Consider the following 15,775-nt stretch of genomic DNA (forward strand, 5'->3'; position numbering starts at 1 on the left):
GAAGGCAAACCCAATTGAGTGGGATTATTATGAGGTTAGAGAGCATGTTTAGCTGGGTTTAGGGTCCAGCACTGCCATTAATCAGCTGTGCAGTCTCACACAAGTCACTTAACCTCTCCGGATCTCTATCTCCTTCTCCATAAAATGATGCTCTATGAAACCTGCTCCAGATGGTTGTGACATTCTGAGTCCATATATGCACAGTGCACACTGGTGCTCACAGAATGCTGGTTCCTCGACGTTTCTGTTCAACCTAAGCAAGCAAAGAGGAGATATTCAATTACACAAGCTTGCGCTCTCTTCTCTTGTCTCTCTGCCTCTCTCCCTCTCTCTTTCTCCCCACCCCCCACCTCTGCTATGGATCAAACTCAAGGCTTTGCATGTTAAACAAGTGTTCGAACACTCAACTACCCATTTAGCCCCTGCAAGGGCACTTCGTGAGTCTCCCTGTTGAGAGACCCTCTCCTCTGTCTCACACATGGCAGAGGCTGTGGGAGACACCATCCTCTACTCTTCTGTATTGTTGAGCTTTAAAATCTCCCAGGTGCTGGGATAATCCCAGCACTCAGGAGGCAGAGGCGGGTGGATCGCTAGGAGTTCGAGGCCAGCCTGGTCTACAAAGTAAGAGGACACCTAAGGCTACACAGGGAAACTCTGTCTCAGAAAACAAAAACAAAACAAACAAAAAAATCTCCCAGGTCCATCACCTGGCCTGGCACCCATTTTATGCCACTTAAATCTTGTTTTTTCTTTTTTTTTTCTTTGTTCATACATTAAATCCCAACTTTAGTTTCCTCTCTTTCGTTCCAGTTCCTCCCCACTCCCCTTGCTCTCAGATTCATTTTTTCTGAGAGAGAGAGAGAGAGAGAGAGAGAGAGAGAGAGAGAGAGAGAGAGAGAGACTGCAGGCCTCCCAGGGGTATCTACCCAGCATGGCCTAACAGGTTACAATAAGACTAGGCACAAGCTGGGCGTGGTGGCACACACCTTTAATCCCAGCACTTGGGAGGCAGAGGCAGGGGGATCGCTATGAGTTCGAGGCCAGCCTAGTCTACAAAGTGAGTCCAGGACAGCCAAGGATACACAGAGAGACCCTGTCTCAAAAAACCAAAACCAAACAAAATACTAGGCACAAACCCTCATATCAAGGCTGGACTAGGTAGCCCAGTTGTAGGAAAAGAGCCTTGAGAGGGACCCCATGCCTGACACTGCCTGGATGACCAGACCAGGGGCAGTTCAGCGGGGAGACCCAGGATAGAACCAAACACAAGTTCAGTTAAATCTTACAGCTGTTTCAGGACCTGACAGCCATGCTCAGAAAGTATCTGCAGGCTAAGTGAGCACCAGGAGGTGACTTCGTGGTCCCAGAGCTTAGACAGCTGACTCTCAAGTTCACAGAGCTGTCCAGTGGCTCGATCAGAACTTGAACCTATTTCAAAGCCATGGGTGCTAATCTACAGCGTTATCTTGCTTTTAGCATAGGAAAGAATTAAGACATATAAATCAGCACTTAGACCTGGGGTGGGGCGCTTCAGAAATAAACACGGTTGTCTGACAGAGGACACGAAGGGACCTGGCGTCACGCAAAACGGAAATAAGACAATGAGTCACTTCCCACTACTAAACCCTGGAAGGCAAAAGAAGGACATAGAGTACAGTGTCCTGGGTGGAAAAGGCACACAGCCCTCCCGTTGCTGGAATCAAGTAGAGGAAAGGGCACAAGAAATTAACAGCCAAGAATAAACTTGACCTCTCTGGGAATGTCTAGTCGGAAGCTCGGTGTCCATAGTCAGGTGTATCCCTACTTGGGTTCTGTCTGGGACATGGTAGCTATGTGAGCTGAAGCCAACTACTCAAGCTTTTGAGTGTCAGTTTCCTCATCAGACAAACATCACTCCCTCACCTTGGTACAGGCTGATGTAAGAGTGAATGGGATGTGTTTTTTTTTTTTAAAGATTTATTTATTATGTATACAGTGTTTTGACTACATGTATGCCTACACACCAGAAGAGGGCACCAGATCTCATTATAGATGGCTGCCAGCCACCCTGTGGTTGCTGGGAATTGAACTCAGGACCTCTGGAAGAGCAGGCAGCACTCTTGACCACTGAGACTGGGCGTGGTGGCGCACGCCTTTGATCCCAGCACTTGGGAGGCAGCGGCAAGTGGATCTCTGTGAGTTCGAGGCCAGCCTGGTCTACAAAGTGAGTTCCATGACAGGCGGGGCTATTATACAGAGAAACCCTGTTTTGAAAAACAAATTAACAACAAAAACAACAACAAAGTGAATGGGATGATGGGTAGGGTGGCTGGCGCCAAGCCTAGCCAGGGTTCTAGTCCTGCCGTTTCACTCTCTCTTCCCATTCCAGCATCTAAGATGGAAAAACTGCTCCCCCAGAGGCATAACAAGTCAGAACGGCCTTAAAAGCTGTAGCATTGGGCCCTCCACATCATAAGTCAGAATCCTACTGTGCTGTCATGGAGCCCCTTGAGGCACATGGAATTGTGTTTGGAGGCCTCTCTAGTCCATAGTAGGTGTTTTGTAGATCCACAGGCCAAGTTAAATGATACATTTCCTCTTACTTGGTCTTCAGGCAGATAACTTAATTGCTAACCTTCAATCACTTGCAAAACTCTCCAGTCGGACCTGGAGAGATGGCTCAGTAAGTAAAGCACTTGCCACACGAACGAGAGGATCTGAGTTTGGAGGCCCAGAGCCCACACAGAAAGTTGGTCGGGTGTCCTGACAAACATCTGTCACCCCAGAGCGGAGAAGGCACATGGGCAGCTCCCTGGTCAGCCAGCCTAGCCAAGTCAGGGAGCTCCAGGGTCAGTGATACTGTCTCAAAAGAAAAATAAGGGGAAGAGTGATTGAGGCAGAGGCAGGCCACTGACCCCTGCCTTCACATGTGAGCGCACGTGCACACACACATATGCACACATAGAGGAATGTGTACACACATACGCAAAGATACCGTGCAACAATCAAATATGCATTACTCTTGATTCACCTAAAACTATGGAACAATTTTCTGACTTTGCTATGATGAAAACTCTGGACATTCCCAAATTCCCTATCATCATCATCATCATCATCATCATCATCATCGCCATCATCATCTCTCACACACACACAGACACACACATACACACACTTGCACACACTCATACGCATACATGCATGCACGCACACACACACGTGCAAGCGCACAAAGAAACACACCCTACAACTCCTCCCAAGCAACATATTTCAGAAAATGCAAATGCAGCTGATTAGTAACTCCCCTCCCAGGTTGGGCAGGTAACTATTTCCCAACATGAGCCATCTGAACTAGGAACACATGTCTAGATAGAACGCACCTGCAGTGTCCATTGTAAGGATGCTGTGGACTCCAGTGAAGGAGGAAACTAAATGGATCCTTCTCAGGAGGCTTTCCAGGCTGTGGGAGGAACCAAGGTTAAAACACTGGGGAATTCTAACCTGTTAAGTGAGTATTTCTCCTTGCAAAACCTTTAACTGGAGGTTAAGCCTACACAGCCTGCTGAGTTTTTTTGGTTTTGTTTTCCTGTTAAGCTCTAGGGCAGTTGCGTTAGCATTTAAAAGGAAGGCCCTGGAGGAGGCAAGCTGTACACGTCTCTCTCCAGGAGGGCAAGGAAAAGCCAAGCTGTCCAACCTCTGCTAGGAGGTCAGCCCCACAGAAGCAGGGCGACAGGGGGAAGGAGGGTTCCGAGGCGAGTGGGGAAGCCCAAAGCTGAGGGGCAGCACCACACTCTCGCATTTTAAAGTTCTTCAATTGCTGGTCCTAGTTTCCAACACCCCCAGCCCCAGCTCCTCCAGCTTCCTAAAACTTTGCTTTAGTAGAATGCCCTCAACTGCAAAGGGGACCCCAATTCCAGCTAGTGCTTCCTACTCTTCTCTCTCTCTCTCTCTCTCTCTCTCTCTCTCTCTCTCTCTCTCTCTCTCTCTCTCCCCCCCCCAGCAAAGCTTTCTTTTTTATTTATTTTTTAAAATATATTTTATTAATTTATCCATATTATATGTCAGTCGTTATCCCATCCCTTGTATCCTACCATTCCTCCCTCCCTCCCGCTTTCCCCTTACTCCCCTCCCCTATGTCTGTGACTGAAGGGGACCTCCTCCCCCTGTATATGCTCATAGGGTATCAAGTCTCATCTTAGTAGCCTGCTATCCTTCCTCTGAGTGCCACCAGGCCTCCCCATCCCGGGGACATGGCCAAATATGGGGCACCAGAGCACGTGTGAAAGTCAGTCCCCACTCTCCACTCAACTGTGGAGAAGGTCCTGTCCATTGGCTAGATCTGGGTAGGGGTTCGAAGTTTACTGCGCGTATTGTCCTTGGCTGGTGCCATAGTTTGAGCAGGACAGCAAGGCTTTCTTGAGCACCTGTTTTGTGCTTTGTACCACCATTCTTGGTCCACAGAACAGAGAGAACAGTGGTCCCTCCCTAGCCTGGGAGGGGAACAAGCAATTAGTGGGTGTCCTTCTAGAGGACCATACGGAGGGCTTTCCTCAAAGGACAGCTTGTCTTGCCCCAACACTGTCTTCCCCCGACCCGACTCTCTCTTGCACACAGGCATCCTTCTGGCCCACACTGACTCCTCCCCCTTTTCACACAGTTTAAGAATTCCTGGATTGCTCTTACCTCTTTCTTTCTCCCTCCCCCCCCCCCCCCGGGGTACCCCTCCATCACCACCCCGCTCCTCCTCTACGCATGCTTTTTCAATAAAGTCCTCATCTAAAAAAAAATTTTCCTGAGTCAGCAAGGCGGTGGTGGCACACACCTTTGATCCCAGCACTTGGGAGGCAGAGTCAGGCGGGTTTCTGTGAGTCTGTTCAGGCCAGCCTGCTCTACAGAGCGAGTTCCAGGACAGCCATAGCTACACAGAGGAGCCCTGTCTCAAAAAACAAGAAAACCAACCAAACAAACAAACAAACAAAAACAAAACACCAGAGTCTACACTGCTTTGTATCATCCCCTACAAATTTAAATTAAATTCTTTTTTTAAATTTAATTTAATTTTATTTTTTATTAATTTATTCTTGTTACATCTCAATGGTTATCCCATCCCTTGTATCCTCCCATTCTTCCCTCCCTTCCATTTTCCCCTTACTCCCCCCTCCCCCATGACTGTGACTGAGGGAGACTTCCTCCCCCTGTATATGCTCATAGGGTATCAAGTCTCTTCTTGGTATTAAATTAAATTCTTCATGTGACCTAGCACATGGCTGAGCCCTGAACAAGCGCAGGGAAGCTCTTGGCTCATCAGTCATCTCTCCCATGCGGATTCTTTGCTTCTAGACCGAAGACCAAATCCACATGGTGGGGTCACTTAGTGTGGGTAGCCTCGCCTGCGCCTCCAGCACCGTTCTGCTGTGCCCTCTCTGTGGCTCTGTTCCCTCAAGGGATCTCCTCCTTCCAGTTTTTCTTGTAAACTCTGTTCATCCTTCCTGTCTCAGCTCAAGGAGTCTTTCTTTTCTTTTTCTTTCTTTTTTGATTTTGTTTTGTTTCTTGAGACAGCCTTTCTTTTGTAGTCCTGGCTGTCCTGAACTCAAACTCACAGAGATCTACCTGCCTCTGCCTCCCGAGTGCTGGGATAAAGGCGTGCGCCACCACCGCCACCGCCACCCATCCCCCCACCCCCCACCACCCCATCCCCCCATACCCAGCTCAAGGAGTCTTTCTTTAGGAACCTTCTCGCATCTACCAAGCCAGGTCAAGCACCTCTGTCACATGACTCAATGACTTGTTTCTTCCCTTCAGAGCATTTATCTCAATTTGCAATTAAACTTCAATGGTTGGGGTTCTCTGACAATGCCCCCAGCTCCCAGCAGGCTGTGAGCTCCTTGAGAACTCCAGCGGGATCCGTTTGTGGCCGTGGTCATCTCCAGCACCTGCCCCTGAACTGACACGTGTTAGGTGCTCAAGAAACATCTTCTGCATGGCCAATAAAGCCGTGCCTAGTGCTGAGATACGTTCCCAATGCCGAGATACAATCGGTAAGACTGGATCTCACCCCTCCAGAAGTTCATGGTCTCAGACTGAAACAGAAACAGGAGGACACAGGGTGTTGGGTGGTAAGGCTGATTTTCCTTGTCCCCCGTGGAACACCATTGGGAGAAGTGATCTTTTTGGGACCTCTGTGCTTGACCTTGCCTCGTGCCTTTTGTTATACCGACTTCATTGTATCGACCAGGTCCCGGATGGCCTTTCATTATGCTTAAGAGTCTGCAATTTTACTCTGGTTTCAATTCAGGCAATAAGCTTTCTCTAAAACTTTTTAAATGGACAATATGCTCTGTGCACCTGCCATGTTTCTGTGTTTTTAGAGATGGAACCTAATGCCACAGGCATGATAAGTGGGCTCTGTCACTATGCCTCACCCTTAACCCCGGAAAGAATAATATTTGTCTTCAAGGAGGGGCCTTTGATCTTGCTTCCTTCCCAACAACTCTATGATGCTGATGAAAGAGTTTGTTTTAAGTAGCAGCGCTTTAAATACCAGATGAGCTAGCTAGCCCAGTAGAAGATAGTTCAAAGACCAAAGACAGGTGCCACCTTGTGGTCTGGGTTGGGATTGTCTTTTTCAGAGCCAGGACGTGGTTTTGTCTCACCAGTGTCCCTGCAGTTAAAAAAAAAAAAAAGTGTAGCATGTGAGAGGAAGTTAAGGTGTCCCTAGGAGAAAAGTTCAAGTGCTCCCAGCCAGGCACTCTCATAGCAAATGCTCCTGAGGCTCTGGCTGGTCAGAAAAGAAAGAAGACTTGACAACTGTGTTCCAACATGATTTCAACACCAGAATAGGTGTGCGTATTCTACGACACAGTGCAGTCAAGGGGAGGCGCCAGGCTCAGTCCTACCTCCTCAGCCGAACCTTTGGAAATGCCAGGTGGATCCCCCAGGATCCGTGTCAGGGACAAAATCTCTGCTCTGTACCAGACTTGAGGTTTTCGGTTTTGCTTATGAGTTTGAAGCCATCTCAAACCTAATTTCTATTTATATGGTAGTGCCTAATAATCAGCTGATACCTCCTTGAGAATCTGCGTTTTAAACGCAGTCACAGAAAGATTCTCAGAAGAGGTAGCACAGAAGATATTCAAAGGAGCTCATCAGGCTGGTGATAGGGCTAGGTGGGTAGAGGTGCTTGCTGTGCAAGCCTGACGTCATGAGTTCAAACCCTGGAACCCATGGGGGAATGAGAGAGCTAGCTCCTGAAAGCTGACCCCCCCTTCCTTCTTCCCTCCCCTCCCTGTCTCTCTCCCTCTTTCTCTCTCATATAATAATAATAATAATAATAATAATAGCAATTATTATTATAAGTTTTAAAAAGTAAAAGTTAACCAATCAAAGAAAAAGAAAAAGGGCCCGTTCCCAAGACAGGAAACATCCTGAGTGAAGACAGAGAATCCCAAAACATCATGAAATGTGTAGGGAAAAGAAATATCTCTCAGGTATAAGAGCTTCCTTAACCCTTCTAATGTTTGGAGACTCCAGCCTAAAGTTACATATATTCAATTGCAGCTAATATAAAATATATCTGACTATGAGTGGTGTTAAATTGCAGTGACCAGTGGCCATAATGTTATGTGAATATGGTTTTTTTTTTCAGGATTTTTTTTTTTTTTTTTTTTTTTTTGGTATTCGGTTGGTGCCAATACTTTTTTAATCCTTAGTTCTATGCTGCTTGGTGAATAAAACAATCACATTCCACAGTTCAGGGTTAATGAGGGTAAACTTCAAGATTCAAAAAAATAGTTGACACTGAAGAGGCAACAGGGAGGAGCCAAGGTAGAAGGCAGTCTCTTGTGCCTTGTAAGTTGCTTAGACTTTACTACAAGCCATTAAAAAGTTTTGGTCAGGGGCGTGTCCTCATCAGACCTGTTCACAACACAGTTTTCTCTGGGTGTGGCACAGAAGACTGAAGAAGACCAAGTCTAGAGACAGACAGATTCAGGAGAAAGCTGAAATAGCCTCAGACCTGGGCAAAAGTCTTCCTTAGCCACACAAAGCTAAGGAAGAGGCAAGATGAGACGGACGTCGAGAGAACTGGGTTCCAGCTAGGGGGCACAGGGCTGCAATCCCAGCACTTGGGAGGCTGAGGAGTTCAGGGCCAGCCTGGGCTACATAAAAAGCTCTTGTCTGGTGGTGGTGGTTGTGTGTGTTTGGCGGGGAGGGGGAGGGGGAGAGCGGTATTGGTTCTTGTCTCAAGTCCACCATATATTCCCTTTTGACTTCAACTTTTCCCCACTAATTACTATTCCTTTATATTACCCTCATTATTGGATTAAAAAAAAAAGGAAGCCTGTAACTTGGGAAGAGCCCTTAGCAAAACTGGAAGAGAGATAGCCTGCTGTCTTGATATTTGACAAGGAATAGCAAGGAAGCTATGTGCTGGCCCACAACAACTGCTCTTAACTCTTAACTCCTGAACCTCAACCCCCACACATCTACCTTCCTCTAACCTCTTTCTGTTTCCTTTCAGATTCAGCCTCTCTTTGCCAGAGAACAGCCAGAGAGATGCCAAGGTAGGGATGCCAGCCCTCAGGGCGCCCTGAGAAAGGCACAAGAAACAGAATTTGGTTGTGTTGTCATCGGTGTGTGTTGTTTTCTATCATCTCTCCATAATTCTAAGCTTTAGCTTTGAAACCTTTTATTGCTCATTTGTTTGGTTGATTTTTTTCAGTACAGGGGATTGAGCCTGGGGTCTTCACGTTGTTCATTTATCATGCCCATTAGCTTGGCGGTATGCTTTTACTCGTGTGACAGGGCTTGGAAGACAATTGGAAGGACTCTGGGTGTGATGCTACAAAAGTGGGCATCCTCATGGGCCGGTTCGTTTCCTAGATAAACTGACCCTCTTGAGTTGAATTCCAAATTTCATAATTCAGTTCATTTTTCAAAAGCATTGAGCCCACATCCTGCTTGGGATTAGACACCATGTCTTAGCTATTTTTCTGTTGCTGTGATAAAACAACCATGGCCAAAAGCAACTTAGAGAAGAAAGGTTTGTTTCGGCTTATGGTTGCTGAGGGAGGTCCTACGATGGCAGGTGGCAGGGATGCCATAGTGTGGTAGCAGGAGCGTAAAGCAGCTGTTTACATGTCCATACACACACAGGAAGCAGAGTGAATAAACAGGAAGTAGGGTGCAGCAATAAATACTCAAAGCCTGCCCCCAGTGACATGCTTCCTCTAGCAAGGCTTAAAGGGGTCCGTAACTTTCCCCCAAACAGTGCCACCAAGTGGTAACCAAGTGTTCAAATACGTGAGCCTGTGGGGAACATTTCTCATTCAAATCCCTGCACACCCCAACAAGTAACTTGGAATGTCCATACTCCTAGGCATCAAAAAAACTCAACCAAGTTCATGACTTTCTTTATTCACAAATGGTGTGCTATCATAGAGGGTGTAAGTACATGGGTTTTGATGTCAGTATTCCTGGGTAGAACTCTGCCTAGTGCATGCTTGTACGTGAACTCTCGTTCTTAATGTCATTCTGTCAATTACAGCTTGTTTCTGAGCATAGCAGTCGATGTTCAAGACAAATGCTCCTCCTTGTGGCATTAACATCCTCCGTGGTGATTCTCCACTAGGATCCACTGAGTCCTTCGGGGGCCTCTGCTATCATTACCTAGATGGGGAGGAGGAGGATGCAGGCACAGGTGTCAGAAATGCTTCTAAGCTTCCCAGAGCACAGCAGCCAAACATCCATCCCAAAAAATCAGTAGAGCAACTATTTGGAAACCCAGTGTTAGGATATGTGAGAGTATGTGTGTGCTTTTGCAACCAGTTGAGGATGCAAATAGTGGACAAATATACAGTGCATGTAGTGAAAATAACACAGAGGGGAAAAACGAATAGTCAATTGGAACAGGAACAGAGCTAGGTAATCACTCGGGGTTGGTGAGAGAATCTGCTGGAGCCAAAGTTATTCAACATATCAGCAGCACGATAGGTGGGAGGTGGTAAGATGGCCATTGTTCCTACACTTACGATAACTGATTCATCTGTCAGCGGATAATAAGCACAATAATTTCATACATTAACTCTGAGACCAAACTACAAGAGTAAACGCCCACCTGCTGGTTGTGAGTTCTTAGACAGTTCACTTAGCCTCTCATAAGGTAGTGCATGGGGCATAGTAGAGACTGAATTAATTGTTGCCACATCCACCAGTAAGACAGGACCAGGTCTGGGGATGTTACTCAAGTCAACAAATTTAGCTGAGGCCAAAATAGATGTTCCGTTTCAGGGAGAATCCTGAGGTAAGGAGTCAGAAGCCACATGGTCCATAAGCTAGAATTTAAGACATCCCAGTCATGCATCCTTCTGAGGTCTGAAGTATCAAGGCTGAGTGTGATGATGCACTCCGGTAATCCCAGGAAGATGCCTGGTGTTGACAAGACGATGTGCAGGCCTTGGCATTTCAGGAAAATGCTGACGGTTTATGCCTAGCATTTGCATAGTACTAACATGCCTACTTCTGATGATGATGGTGGTGGTGGTGGTGAAGATGATGATGATGATATTGTACTACTATTGTCTCCATCTTTTTTTAAAGATTTATTTATTATGTGTAGAGTGTTCCACCTGCATGTCCCCCTGCATGCCAGAAGAGGGCACCAGATCTCAATATAAATGGTTGTGAGCCACCATGTGGTTGCTGGGAATCGAACTCAAGACCTTTGGAGGAGCAGGCAGTGCTCTTAACTTCTGAGCGATCTCTCCAGCCCTATTGTCTCCATCTTATGAGTTGATAAAACTGAGGCACTGGGAGATTGGATAACTCTTCCAATATCATAAAATAACTGGGGAAAAATAAAACAAGAGAGAGAAGTCTAGACAGACTGTCTTCAAAACGCCCAGAAATTTTTCACTGATTCAGGTGTGGTGGCAAACACCTGCAATCCCAGCATTAGGGAAGGCTAAATCAATAAGAACGTGAATTCAGGGCCTACTTAGGCTACATAAGGACTCCCAAGGAAGTCTGGATTATAGTGAGACCCTATTCCAGCAAAGAAATCAAAAAGCATTCACTAAATGAGCTGCTGTTCATCTAGGTCCATTTACTTTTTCAAGACTTATTTTTATTTGTGTGTGTGTGTGTGTGTGTGTGTGTGTGTGTGTGTGTGTGTGTGTGTGTCTACCCACAAAGTCCAGAAGAGGGAATCAGACCCCCTGGAGCTGCTATTGCAGGCAGCTGTGAGCTACCTGATATGGGCAATAAGAGCTGGACACCTGTCCTCTCTGCATGGGCAATATGTGCTCTTAACCAATCAGCCGCCTCTTCAATCCCCAGTCACCTTTAACACCAGGATCTTTCCAGATAGCAACACTGCCTGGTATATCCGAATACCAGAGATTATTGAAGACAATGTGTTGTTCCGATGACACCGTTGTTCAGAGTATGATGTAAAGCCAGGGGAGGGCCTGTACCTGAGGCTGGCAGTAAACACAGGGAAGACTGATAACTGGGAAACCTCTTGGGGCCCCATCATTTTTTACCTGGTCTGTATGTAAACTATGTATTTGCTACTATCCTGGGTCTCTGTTCATTATCATCGGGGTAGAAGGAAACAGAAGTTCTTCCCTCCAGGGAGAAAGCCTGTGTGGTGTGGCTTTCCACAAGGCGTGTCTGTATGTCCCAGCAGGGAAGGTTGTGGCGTTCTGGCCAGCTGGGTTCTGGGGACTTGCACACCCGCACCAGCACCAGGCATGTTGCTTTCAGGGAGCCTTGATTTGACAACTGATAGAGTCTCCTTTTTCATTTTAGGTCGTGAGATTTGAGAATATCCTGTCTTCCATCCTTCACTTTGGAGTCCTCCCACTGGCCAACAGTAAGGGCTCTTTGAAAACTATGGGAGTGTGGTATCGGTTACCCTTTCGGTCTTGCTTAGAACTTTCTACCCTGATGCCTGTATGTTTACAGTGTTGTCGTGAATGCTGGTCAGAGCCAGGAATTTGCCATGTACGCCATTAGGAGCTGAAGAAACCAGTTAACAGGTTTAGGCTTGTTAGCAGCAATATTTACAAATTCAGCAAGAAAGGCTTGAGTTAAAGAGATAAAATGTCTGTCTTTAGTAAAGTCTTCTTTGGATCAAGTAGAAATAATATTGTTCTTCCAATTTAAAATATTTTTATATTAGACACAAACTGTTCCCAGGACAGCTAATTAGGAATTTTCAAAAACATAAATAGGGGCCCTGAATGATAGTTAAGTTGGCAGAATTTTTGCCTTGAAAGCACAAAGTCCAGAATTCAATCCCCAGAACCCATTTGATGCTGAGCATGTTGGTACATGCATACAATTTCAGTGCTGATGGAGGCAGAGACGGGGGATCCCTGAGGCTCACTGGCCAGCCTAGCCTACTTGGGAGCTCCAGGTCAATGGGAGAACCCATCTCAAAAGCCACAACAGCAAACCAAGAGAGTGGAAGTGAGGAATGACACTGAGGCTATCCTCTGACCTCCACACACACGTGCACACTCACACACACAAAACACACCCCTACTCACTATATATATATAGAAAATAAAAGCATGGTTGGTACTTAAATGGGAAAAAATGGAAAGTGTTTTGTATTGTTTTAGTATCCAAATATACATAACTAGAGGTACACTTTTATTGAATGGAAATTAATTACTAATTCATCCAGCAAAATGCTAAGGACATATTAGTGCGGATTAAAACAAGACCGGGAACAATGATAAGAGAAACTATTAAAAGGCTTCTAGTTCCGCTCTTTCTAAAACATCTGCCCAAAAAGTCTGTGCCCGTGGCCAATTAATCTCCTAACACCCCCTTTTTTTCTACATTGTAGCAAGACTGCAGCAAGGATTTCCGCTTCCCAACCCCTACAATATCTCTTTCGTCAACTCAGACATCAAAGTTCTTGAGGTAAAGTCTCTGAAACTCCTCGTCACTATTTATTTTCACAGCAGAACAAGCCTCTTGCTTCGTTCACTGCTTGTTTGTTTTTTTTAAAGATTCATTTATTGTATTTCGTGTGGCCATGTGTGAGCGCGTGAGTGTGCATAGGTGTGCCACATTCACACGGGTGCCCCGTCAGATCTCTTACGCACGGAGCCGCCTCTCCCCTCCCCCCACCCCCCACCCCCAATTATGTTGCATCTTGCTTCTCCTCTGACTTTTGCCTCCCCGGGGAGTTTAATAAACGAAGCACCCAGCTAGTAAAACTTATAATTAACAATGAGAAGTTTAAAACTCAGACTGAGTCTAATTTCACGTTGAAGTCACACTTAATCCCTCCGCAGTATGAGGAAATGATTTTTTAAAAGTATTTTTATTTCACCAGAAGAGCTGTAAGGCTGAAACTATGAACCCCATTTTATGAAGGAGGAAAGTATACCCAAAGAAGTGTTTACTGTTAGGTAAAAAGGAAGATGCAGGGCGTGTTAGTTACTTCGCTTGTTGCTGTGATTAATGCCTGATGGGACACAACTTAAAAGAGAAAGAATTTCTTTTTGGCTTATAGTGCAAAAGGATACAGCCCACGTCTGCAGGGAAAGGTCTGGCAATAGAAACATGAGGTAGCTGATTACATTTTTGTAGAAGCCAGGAAGCAGGGTACAGGAAATAGACCAAGCCCTAAGAACCTTAACACGTGCCCCCCATGACCCGCTTCCCTCAGCAAGAGCTCACCTCCTAGGTTCCAAAACCTTCCAAAGCAGCGTCACGAGCTGGGGACCAAGTTAGCAAACACAGGAGGGATATTTTGCATTGAAATGATAGCTAAGAGCCCAATTGATAAGCCGGGGCGGTGGTGGCGCATGCTTTAATCCCAGCACTTGGGAGGCAGAGGCAGGCAGATCTCTGTGAGTTCGAGGCCAGCCTGGTCTACAAAGTGAGTCCAGGACAGCCAAGGTTACACAGAAAAACCCTGTCTCTTAAAAAACAAACAAACAAACAAACAAACAAAACCAACAAACAAAACCACAAAAAAACCCAACGATACCTTCAGACAGTAAACTTTGCCCTAAAGACCATCCTCAGGACTGCACCAATGAAAAGCTGTTTCCTGGGAGATTATTAACTAACTTCACAATACCGAGCCCCGCCCCCTCACCTCATTTCAGTTTGGGGAAGTAGAAATACATTCCAGGAAGCATCTTCCCCTCTCCTCTCACCCTCCCTCTTCTGCACTCCCCACTGCCTACGTCATACGTCAAAGGTAGGGATAGTGATCTAAAATGGCCTCTTCCTGCATCAGGGGCCTTCACATAGGGTGCAGGGGCTGGGAAAGGCTTGCTGCCTTAGGGGCTAGCAAAGAAACTTTCCTCCCTTCAGGCAAACTCAGATCTGCCCTTAATTTAAAACCGTCTCCCTTCTGCACCCATTTTCAGGGTTTCCTTCTGGTTTCTACTGACCTGGCGTATGAAACATCCGCCAAACAACAGCCAAATCGCCACTTCTGGGGGGGTCTGAACCTGGCAAATGGACCGTGGAGAGAACAGCCAACCCACTGACCACAAGCCACCCCAGGAAGTCGGCAACCTTCAGTGCTACAGAAACTGTACGCCTGGAAGATGAAGGCCACACATCCTCGATAGCAAAGCCCTTGGGAAAACTGTCTCTTTGTGGAGCCCTGGGAGACCTAGAGCGAGGCCAGCTGAGTTTAAGGACTGAACAGGGACAAGGCAGTGGAAGCCGGGTCTACGTATGAGAGTATATGTAAGCAGGTGGCGTGTGTGTGTGTGTGTGTGTGTGTGTGTGTCTGTGTGTGTGTGTGTCTGTGTGTGTGTGTGTGTGTGTGTGTGTGCGTGTGTGTGTGTGTGTAAGACCGTATCTGCTCTTTAGAGACTCTCTTCTTTAGTTGGACTTTGTGTTTTATGTTTACTGTCACTGTCCTGTGGTTAATTAAAATTGTTTTCTATCAATATCAGTTTCCGTGTGTGACACCACCTGTCCTGAATTTAATTTATTAAAATGACAGAAAATGGAACAGGCTTAATTTTTTATTTTTAACTTTGGCAAAGACTAACGCTCTAAGAAATACCAATATTAAAAGGGGGCCGAGAGCATCTTAAGTCTTCCTGTGGTTGTCCTGTGGCATTCGTTCGTTTGAGGATGTGCCCTTTCACAGACTGGACGAAATGGCGGGGCAGCTTACTAAACCTAGGCAGCGCACAGCTGACATCCGCGTTATTAATCACCTGGGTGACACTGGACCGGAGAACACGAGGGTGGACATCAGGGATGGCCATCTAGAGATGAGCAGAAGCCACACCCTGTCTATATGCTGCCAACGCAATTGGGGGGAAGGAGGAGAGCGGCTCTGGTTTCTCTTCCGGTTTCATTCCTGTGAGCTTCACAGTCACCCTACCCATTTCATCAACGAGAAAACAGAGGCGGAGAGGAGCTCCTCACACAGACGTGGAATGGCACTGGTGGAAACTGAGCCCAAGCCTTCCCCATCGCTACTGTGCTGCTCTTCCCAGAACGGGACTAGAAACACATCACTGCGAGCTCTCTTATTCCTAAGAGCAAGAGTCAACAGTGAGAGATGGAGAGGTGGCTCGGCGGGTAAGGGCACTGGCTGCTCTTACAGAGGACCTGGGTTCGATTCCCAGCACCCACGACTGTCTCTAACTCCAGTTCCAGGAGATCCGACAGTCTCACCCAGACATACATGCAGGCAAGACACCAATACACACACACACACACACACACACACACACACACACACAAAATAATAGTCATTTAAAAAAGAAAGCAAACAAAATTCTTTTTAAAAAAAAAA

The 15,775-nt window shown here is 46.4% G+C and overlaps 1 protein-coding gene across 3 annotated transcripts in view; it reads left to right on the forward strand.

The window, feature by feature from the left end:
- Positions 1-14,981, forward strand: part of BPIFC (BPI fold containing family C) — a 66,552-nt gene extending 51,571 nt beyond the window's left edge. For all 3 annotated transcript variants that reach the window (XM_084794091.1, XM_084794090.1, XM_084794092.1), the window contains 4 exons: positions 8,498-8,540; positions 11,788-11,851; positions 12,836-12,912; positions 14,379-14,981. In XM_084794091.1, coding sequence (XP_084650217.1) covers positions 8,498-8,540; positions 11,788-11,851; positions 12,836-12,912; positions 14,379-14,501 — 307 coding nt within the window. In that variant the 3' untranslated portion in view covers positions 14,502-14,981. The remainder of the gene's footprint in view (positions 1-8,497; positions 8,541-11,787; positions 11,852-12,835; positions 12,913-14,378) is intronic.
- Positions 14,982-15,775: the final 794 nt, after the last annotated feature.

The sequence above is a fragment of the Acomys minous genome (assembly GCF_964271855.1).
Source record: "Acomys minous genome assembly, chromosome: 9".
NCBI classification, from domain to species: Eukaryota; Metazoa; Chordata; class Mammalia; order Rodentia; family Muridae; genus Acomys; species Acomys minous.